The sequence below is a fragment of the Salvia miltiorrhiza genome, chromosome 6 (genome assembly GCF_028751815.1).
Source record: "Salvia miltiorrhiza cultivar Shanhuang (shh) chromosome 6, IMPLAD_Smil_shh, whole genome shotgun sequence".
NCBI lineage: Eukaryota > Viridiplantae > Streptophyta > Magnoliopsida > Lamiales > Lamiaceae > Salvia > Salvia miltiorrhiza.
In genome coordinates this window covers 32,601,730-32,611,079 of record NC_080392.1, presented here as the reverse complement: position 1 = coordinate 32,611,079, position 9,350 = coordinate 32,601,730, and the positions used below count along the sequence as shown (strand labels likewise).

Sequence of the window (9,350 nt, the reverse complement as noted above, 5' to 3'; positions counted from 1 at the left end):
GCACAAAACTGTCGAATATGGTAGACTGTAGGAAAATGATCATATCTCCTAAACCACATAGAGTTTTGCAACCTACTTTTTTTTAAATGAAACTAGACGTTAAGAGGTTTCAAATGATATGAGTCCCAAACCCAGGAGAGTTCCGAGGTAAAGCAGTTTATTACTTGAAGTTGGGACAGAGTATATGAAATCAAGTACGGTCTTTCACTAATTACACCTACTTTGATCTAGTAAATTGCATGTGTTAATGGTGATAACTATACACCTTAGTAATTCATAAAAAGGCTAATGGAGTATATATATATGTTTATATATGTATATAGATGTAATACTTTTCCGAGATAAATGTACTTAACCAAATTCGGTTCTCTTGAGAGATTTAACCACATGGTGAAGTCATTAAGCATTATGCGAATTATCAGATATTTGTTAAAGAATGTGTTATAACCTCACAACTTTAGTATGTGATTGATAGATGGGTTTGAGTATTTAGGAGTCGTTCCTTAATGAACTAATTAGACTTAAAATTTGGTGATGCATTGGAAATAAAAATGATGAATATTTAGAATTTATTATAAGAGAGTTTTGTTACGAAGAGTGATTAGTTACAAGGGAGCAAAGGAAGACTACTACTTAGATAAGAATAGTAAACCTAGTGAGGATTTGTCTAATTGACGTTTATTTTATTACATGATCGTCTATGCCAACGATGATATCTGAAGACGCGAGTCAAGGGCATAAGTAGGATTTCTCCGAAGTACTAGTACCAAAGCTAAGATTTCCAGGTGGGCATTATTTTCTAATACCTCTATTACTGGCTTTCTAAATGATGATTATGATGATGTCTATAAGTTTTTAAGATGATTTGAGATAAACTGATGTTTGAACTAATTAACTTGCCGAGTTTTGATGACGATGAGCCTGTACGTTACCCTCTACGGATGAAACGATTTCGGGTCCTGCCAAAGGCGGGATTGTGTACACAGAGGTAACCGTGAGCTGTATACCGGGTTGGCCGGTCAGAAATGACTGTGAGCCGACTGTCTGGTCGGCCGGTTACGGTGCTTGAGAAGGAGGCCTACTTCTCAGTACCATGATGATGATGATGAGTTGTAGAAGTGGTACTACATGCTAAGTATTTATGACTGCAGTCTATTTTTCATTACTTTATGATGCTTATAATTTATCAATTGCTTACACAGGTTCTTTTAAAGAAAAACCCCTGTGTGATGTATAAATGGCAAGTTAAATGTATAGCTCTAAGAGCGAGATTGTTTATTTTCGGCTTATGTCCACTGAGTATTTATACTCAGCCCTGCATGTATTTCTAAATGTGCAGGATGAGCAAGGAGAGAGATTGGGAAATCGCTGGAGGGCTGTTGTTCATAGACGACCCTTTTGAGTACCGTATTTTACTTCTATACGGTTGTGCGAATAGTTGAAGACTATGTTCTTGAAACTTAATTAGGATTGTTACTCTCAGCTATATGTCTTCATACATATAGTCTGATCACGCTATGCTGTGCTACCCTGAACAATATGAATCATTGTAAATATTTAGCTATACTCCCTTTGTTTTTGTTGACTAAAACCTTGATACAATTGAATGAATGAAGCCGATAATGTTTCTATTAAGTTTGATGATATTTTATTTGTTTTAACTTGAATTATTAGTAGTTTCCGCTTGACGAGTCTTTCAGATTCCCTTGTTCTACCCTATCATTTTTTTTAGTCGTATCGATACCCAATCTACGCTATCACTGGCTAGATGTCGGGCTGCGACAATTATTCTTAGATATGCGCTTGAAAGTGGCATGTCGCCCTTTAAGAAAGGCAATCCTTTCCTCAATAGCGTCGATCTCAAACGTGGTGTTGAAAGCTTCGTTGAGAGAGCTCATTACGCATAATTTTGCGTGGACTGACTTGTACGGCGGAACGGGCTGACACCCGTCCTTCTTTGCTATCAACGACTCAAGAAGGAACTTGTCGCGGGCTGCATTCCATTGGTCATCGTAGATATACCACGACTGAGCATCGATATCCCTCAAAGTATAGATCATAAACACATTGGTCTTAAATTCCAACTCAAATAGATGGTTGTGAGTTAATCACTACACATGCATTAATTCATAGCATGTAAATATTGCTGCCACATTGTTTGAGCGAAGACATCCCTGTCCGCGTTCCACCATTGAGATGATTCAATTGTGTCAACGAAATCCTCCTGGTCGTCATTGGTGTTCTCGAGGTCTTGGAGAAGAAGATCGTACTGCTGCTCGATCGGATCAACTGCCATGTTGGAACGAATGAAGTTTTCAAGAAGAACGCACGCCATGATTAGCCTAACTTGGACTTTGATCGGATAATAAGTTGTACTTCTCAGTGCAGCCCACCGCATCTTTATGATCCCAAATGCACGCTCAATAACATTCCGAGCCTTAGCATGTCGTAGGTTAAACAACTCCTCAGCATTTTGTGGCCTTGAATTAGTAGGCCCCCACTCCTTCAAATGGTAACGGACTCCCTTATACGGTGCTAGAAAGCCTTCGCTGTTTGCATAGCCACAATCTACCAAATAATAGTTCCCTAAACAATACAAACACCGATTAAACATATATTGACAAGAAAAAAACCACAGAATTTCTCTTTAGAAACGTACCGCGGGGGACTCTAAATCCATGTCGCCTGTTGACTGCATCCCGGAGTACGCGTGAATCAGCAGCTGAGCCCTCCCAACCCGGCAGTGAATACACAAACTTCATATTGCGATCACATACTCCTAGCATGTTGGTCGCGATCTGGCCCTTACGTGTTCTATACCTGGCCTTGTCAATATTGGGCACCAACACACTAATATATGTGTTGTCTAATGCACCGAGGCATCCCTAAAGGCATGACAAAACAGGTTGTTGTCAACTATTATTCAAAAAATTGCAGCATATTGGATTCATATAAGATTTTGTTACATTATTTTAATTTATAAGTACCTTAGACCACTTCCACCTCGAGTCATTACATTCTTCGGAAACGGGTTGTGGCTTCACCAATAGGAGTACATGGAGCTTCAAAATGGCATTCAAGACAGTATGCACGTAATGTGATATTGTTTGTCCCAATCTCCAAAAATCAAAACGGACAATCCTATTCTTCTTATGATGTGCTAAGATTGACAAGAACGTCGCCACTTGTTCTTCGACACTTACATATCTACTGTCATCCAAAGAACCTAGTTGCTTTAACAAGTTACATAATCGACCGAATGTGTTGCGGTCCATCCTTAGATTGAGTACACAATCTACATCACTAACATTAGTTAATCGGTTTAAGTGCTTTACTTGGTCGGGTATCTGAGCTATATAGCTGTAAGGCTGTGACTCACAGCCACGTTTTCTCTTTCGGGATTTCAGCCTAATGATTACTTCTATAATGACGACTAGTTGGTTGTAAAATTGACGCATAACTTCCTCAATCATCCAAGCCACAACTTTCTTGTTAATGGATGTGTTTGTCATTGTGTAGTACCAAATTCTACAACTGCAATCAATCCAATATAACACAAGAATTTGTAAGACGAGTGTAGAGACTATGGGCAGATCGAGTCCCCATAATGTCACTACAGAGACCATGGGCAGACCATGTATTTGATATAAAAAAAACACAAGAAATCACCAACCAAACCAATATAAAAGCAGAGGACAAAGTTTGAGTAAGTGACTGTCAAGGAGATAACAACCAATATGAAACAGCAAAATCAAAAACAGAAAAAATCAAAAAGAAAACAGATCACCAATTAGGATAATCAGCACTAAAAGGAGCAAAAAACAATCCAAAAAAGCATAGCATGTGTAATCAGCAGCTTAATACATATGAGAAATAACATTTTCCACCATTTTACATATCTCTAACCATCAAGTAAAGAGATTTTGAAATGGTTGGTAAAGCCAAACCTTTTGTCGTGCCTTGGGGTGGAAAAGAAATGTAACACCCCGCATTTTTTCCTTATTATAAGTACCTTGTGTTTTAAGAGTACTGAGATATAAAAATAAGTTATTGATGAGATGAGATTTCTAATAGGTTGAACTTTGATGAAGTTAAAATTTTCTTTTCTTTCATTAGTGGTAGCAGCTCTGGCGAAACCGAGCTCTAGCGTAGCCGAGCTCTACTCTGGAAGCAGAGCTGAAAATTGAGCTCTGTATGTAACACCCCGTACTTTTATGAGTAGAAGTGTCGAGACACTACAGAGAGTACTATGGTACTGAGATATAAGATTATAATTAAGATAAGATGGAGTTATGGTGATAAATAGAGATATTGAGCATTAGAGTTACACCTTTTGATGAGATAAGTTATTATTCTAGATGGAGATATGAGTCTGATAGTATTTTGATGTTTGAGAGTGTTTGATGAACTTTGAGAATGGAAAAGTTGACGAAATTTCGAATATCTCTTGACTGCACTATTCTGCCTTGAGTCTTGCTCTACTCCGCCTAGTTGGGATTTCGCTGCTTCAAACCAAGAAGTCATTCCTCTGCCCAGACAGAGGGGAAGTCATTCGTCTGCCCAGACAGAGGGGACGTCATTCCTCTGCCCAGACAAAGGGGAAGTCATTCGTCTGCCCAGACAGAGGGGACGTTATTCCTCTGCTCAGACAGAGGGGAAGTCATTTGTCTGCCCAGACAGAGGGGACGTCATTCCTCTGCCCAGACAGAGGGGAAGTCATTCGTCTGCCCATACAGAGGGGACGTCATTCCTCTGCCCAGACAGAGGGGAAGTCATTCGTCTGCCCAGACAGAGGGGACGTTATTCCTCTGCTCAGACAGAGGGGAAGTCATTCGTCTGCCCAGACAGAGGGGACGTTATTCCTCTGCCCAGACAGAGGGGAAGTCATTTGTCTGCCCAGACAGAGGGGACGTCATTCCTCTGCCCAGACAGAGGGGAAGTCATTCCTCTGCCCAGACAGAGGGGAAGTCATTCCTCTGCCCTGACAGAGAATTCATTCCTCTGCTCTGGCGAGCATTCCTCTGGCGAGCATTTCTCTACTCTGGTGCGGAACTAACTTTAGAGAGAGAGAAGTCAAAGCAAGTGGATAAGCATAGTTATCGGATAAGATATTTTATGCAAGTGGATAATTAAGCATGTGTTATTTATCCAATACTTGATGGCTAAGTAAATGGGGTTATATATATTACACCTTTCTCTTTCATCCCCCATAACAGACGTCCCTTTCCTCTCTCTCCTCTCTCTTCTCTCTCTCCTCTCTCGACTGTCATTACCAACGCCATTGATGAGCTGGTAAAAAGCTTCGTAAGCTACGTATATCCCATAACGACCGATTAAATCTAGCTGAAAACACTCGTATATCCATAGAACAAAACTTGGGTTGAAGGTTCGAGCTAGGAATCAAGAAGGTGGAATTATACTTTTCGTTACAGTTCATAAGAGTAAGCTTCTAAACACATGAATTTACTTATATCTAAGCTTTATGAGCATGTATATAGATGAGTGAAGCATGAAACCAACTCCTAATTCAAGCTGGTAATTTTCGAAGATCATTAGGTTTGGAAGTCTTATAAAATTTTGTCGTCTTCTAACTTTAAAATGGAGAGTATATGCATGCTATTAAGATGTTATTTGTTGGTCATTAAATGAAAAGCATGATTTGATTTTGAGATATGGTATATAAAGGTGTTAGATTGTGTGATGTTGGAAAGATAAGATTCATGAAGAGAGTGAGGATTTGAGTATGAAATGAGCCTATGAGATTGAAGTTATGATTGTTGATGGTTTAAAATGAGGAGTAGAAATGGTTGATAATGATTATAATGAATTGGGTTGACAAGAAAATAGAGTATGCTTGACTATACGTTTAGGATGGACTAGTTGAGGAGTTAATTGGCTAGCTTTTAAGCTACTGACTTGATTGTTTTCGACGGGGGTTTTGATACCCAAAAATCTTGGAAATTTTATGGTAAGTATATATACGTGTTGGGAACGTTCATGTAAAATTTGAGGTCATTTGAACATCGTCTGATAACCTTTTAAATTATGAGTCTCCAACTGCAACTTTCTACCGAAAGTGTGGAAGAAACAGTTACTAGAGTCACTTTTCCAGTAGCTTTTCGTGAGTTTATGGTTTCCAAATTTTTATATGAACAAGATGAACATGTTGTCTAGCTTCCCACAAAATGTTAGGTCATTTTGACAAGATCTACTATTTTGCTAAAATCAAAACTTTCTGTTGCACATAACTGTTGAATATGGTAGACTGTAGGAAAATGGTCATATCTCCTAAACCACATAGAGTTTTGCAACCTAATTTTTTTTAAATGAAACTAGACTTCAAGAGGTTTCAAACGGTATGAGTCCCAAATCCAGGAGGGTTCTGAGGTAAAACAGTTTATTCCTCAAAGTTAAAACAGAAGAGTATGAAGTCAAGTATGGTCTTTCACAATTACACCTACCTTGATCTAGTAATTTGCATGTGTTAATGGTGATAACTATACACCTTAGTAATTCATAAAAAGGCTAATGGAGTATATATGTATATTTATATATGTATATAGATGTAATACTTTTCCGAGATAAATGTACTTAACCGAATTTGGTTCTCTTGAGAGTTTTAACCACATGGTGAAGTCATTAAGCATTAATATGTGAATTATCAGATATATGTGAATATATGAGTTTTTCACTAGAGTTAGTTTACATGATAAAAAGGGAAATATATGTGTAAAATGAGTTATATGAAGTATGAGGTCATTTTGAATGATTGAGTGTTTTTAAGCATGAAATTGAGAAGAGGATTTACTTGATACGTTGTAGAAATGTTTTCCTTGAGATTTGAGTTAAGATGTAAAAGAGGAGAGTTAATTTGAGTATGATGAGTATTTTAAATGTTTTTGAATGTTTTTGAGTGTTATATGTGTTTAAAATGAGCTTTGATTGGTTTTCTTTGAAGGAATGTTGAATTGAGCATTTAAGAGTTTGAGATGAGTTTTTGGTGATTTTTCGTAGGCTACTGACCTACTGTGATCGACGGGTTGTCGATGTCTAATGGCTTTGAAAAGTTTACAGAATGTCCCTACATGAGTCTTAAGCATACCGGTAAAATTTCAAGTCATTTGGACTTGATTTACTATTTTTATAAAATGTAAAACCAAATCTGCACATTTCTACCGGGAATTTCAGAGAACAGGGGACAAAGTCATTCATTTCAGTAGCTTCCTGTATGATCTAGCTTTCCAAATTTTTATGGTATCAACCTTACTGTATGGGCTAGATATCCACCAAAGTTGAGCTCAGTTTGACAACGTTTACTATTTTTCAAAAATCAATGTTTCCGATTGCTCAAAACTGCCGAATATGGTAGACCGTGGTAAAAACGCCATATCTCCCAAACCACTGGGAGTTTCTGACTCTACTGTTTTTTAAATGAAACGAGACTCAAATACCTTTCTTTTGGTATGAGTCTGGAGTCCAGGAGATGTCGGAGTCAGAACGTGTTAAATTTTGAAGTTGAGTCAGTGGGAAAACAGGACCTGATTTATTGATGTTTGATTGTATTTTCTTATGTGCCTTATGTGTTTATGTTGCCTAAGTGTTTTAATGAGATTAGACGAGTCTTATATGAGAGATAAATCGAGACTTAGAACCATGATTTTCTTGAAACCTATCCTTGGACTTAAGGATTTGAAATGAGTGAAGAAGTTTATGTAGAGTCGATTAAGAGATAGAATATAAGATAGAGCATGAGTTAAGGCATGAGTTTTTGTCGTTGAGTTCTAATCGAGATTCATTTTATGACATGAACCTTCAATGATGACGATGATCCCTGAAGACACGAGCAGAGCAAGGAAGTAAGTAACTCCGCTTTGACGGGAGTTTTTGAGTAAGGTCTTCAGGTGGGCAATATTTTGAGTATACATATAACGTATGAGCTTTCTAAAATGATTTGATGATGTTATGAGTTTATCAAATTATTTGAGATAAATGATATTTGAGAACTGTTTGACTTGCCAATTTTTTTGATGTTGAGCTTGTATGTTACCCTCTACTGATGAGACGAATTCGGTCCTGCCACAAGCGGGATTTTGTGCACAGAGGTGACTGTGAGCCGTCTTCGGGTCGGCCGGTCACGGTACTCGAGAGGGAGGCCTACTTCTCGGTACCTTTGGTGATAAATTGTAGATGTGGTACTTACATGTTGAGTATTTTGATTGCGCAATCGTTCATTTGAATATTTATGATGCATATGTTTGAGATTCAGCTTTCACAGGTTTATTTATACTAAAATCCCTGTGATTTGCTTAAAACTGTGGCAAGATCAATTTATAGCTCTAAGAGCACCTTTCTTGTTTTTCGGCGTTTGCCCACTGAGTATTATATACTCACGCCCTGCATGTATTTCTAAATGTGCAGACTAAGCGAGGAGCGAGATTGGTCTGGTGCTGGCGGGGAAATGTTGGAGGATGTATTTACTTTATCGTATTTCCATTTTGACGATAAAGTCTTGATGATTGATATACTTTAATTTTCTTTTGAAGTTAAGCAATGTACTCACGGTTATATGTCTTCATACATATAATCGGTTCGCCTTTTGCTGCGATACTCTGCATATTATGATTCCTTACGAAAAATGAGCGATACCCGTTTTGTTTTTGTTCGTGAAATTCCTGATAATTAAAAAGTTATAACGACATTGACGATTTTACCCTTGGGTTCATTTATAATGATTTCTTTAACACCTTTTGATGCGAGCTTCCGCTTGATGTTCGACCTATTCTTCTTATCTTTTATTCTTTTAAAAATAGTCGTATCGATACTCGTACTATCACTAGTGTCGGGAATCGGGCTGCGACAGAGCCAGTGGTTTTGGAATAAATGGAGAAATATTGAGGCTACAATAGCCAATGCACCACCGTACCAAGCAAGATTGAGTATGTCATTGTTTGAGATATATCAAGTAAGTTATTTATCCTTGATGTGATAGAAGTTAGAATTTTATTTCAGGATGCAGCGACATTTAGAAGAGATGATGTGTCGATGGTTCCGAGATATTAGGCCGCAGGAGGGTGACACGTTGGGTGAGTTTGTAGCACATTACCATAGACGATGGCTAGAGACTACCGCATATGGGATTGATGACGCGACAGCTATCACCCTTTTGATTCCACTGTTACCACCTGGATGGCAGGATTGGGCGGCTTCACTGGTGCCGCAGTGTGTCGTTAGGGATGAGTATGGACGATTCGAGCGTGCAGATTTTAGGGGTTTTGTAGCGACGATTAGTCACCGTTACTTTGTGTTTGATGATCCCCCATCACCACCATATGATGCACCCCCTCCTCCGA

The 9,350-nt window shown here is 38.3% G+C and overlaps 1 protein-coding gene and 1 long non-coding RNA gene across 2 annotated transcripts; one reads left to right on the top strand and one right to left on the bottom strand.

Annotated features, from left to right (window-relative positions):
* Window positions 1–2,122: 2,122 nt before the first annotated feature.
* LOC130990772 (uncharacterized) lies at window positions 2,123–3,974 on the bottom strand. Its single transcript, XM_057915004.1, has 3 exons — window positions 3,948–3,974; window positions 2,660–2,885; window positions 2,123–2,586 (listed from the first exon to the last, which is right to left on the bottom strand). The coding sequence occupies exons 2-3, from the start codon at window positions 2,784–2,786 to the stop codon at window positions 2,123–2,125; spliced, it is 591 nt and encodes a 196-aa protein (XP_057770987.1). The 5' UTR covers window positions 2,787–2,885; window positions 3,948–3,974.
* Window positions 3,975–6,714: 2,740 nt separating this feature from the next.
* LOC130989123 (uncharacterized) lies at window positions 6,715–8,743 on the top strand. Its single transcript, XR_009090484.1, has 2 exons — window positions 6,715–7,901; window positions 8,419–8,743. It is a non-coding gene; the product is annotated as an uncharacterized LOC130989123 (long non-coding RNA).
* The last annotated feature ends 607 nt before the right edge of the window (window positions 8,744–9,350 follow it).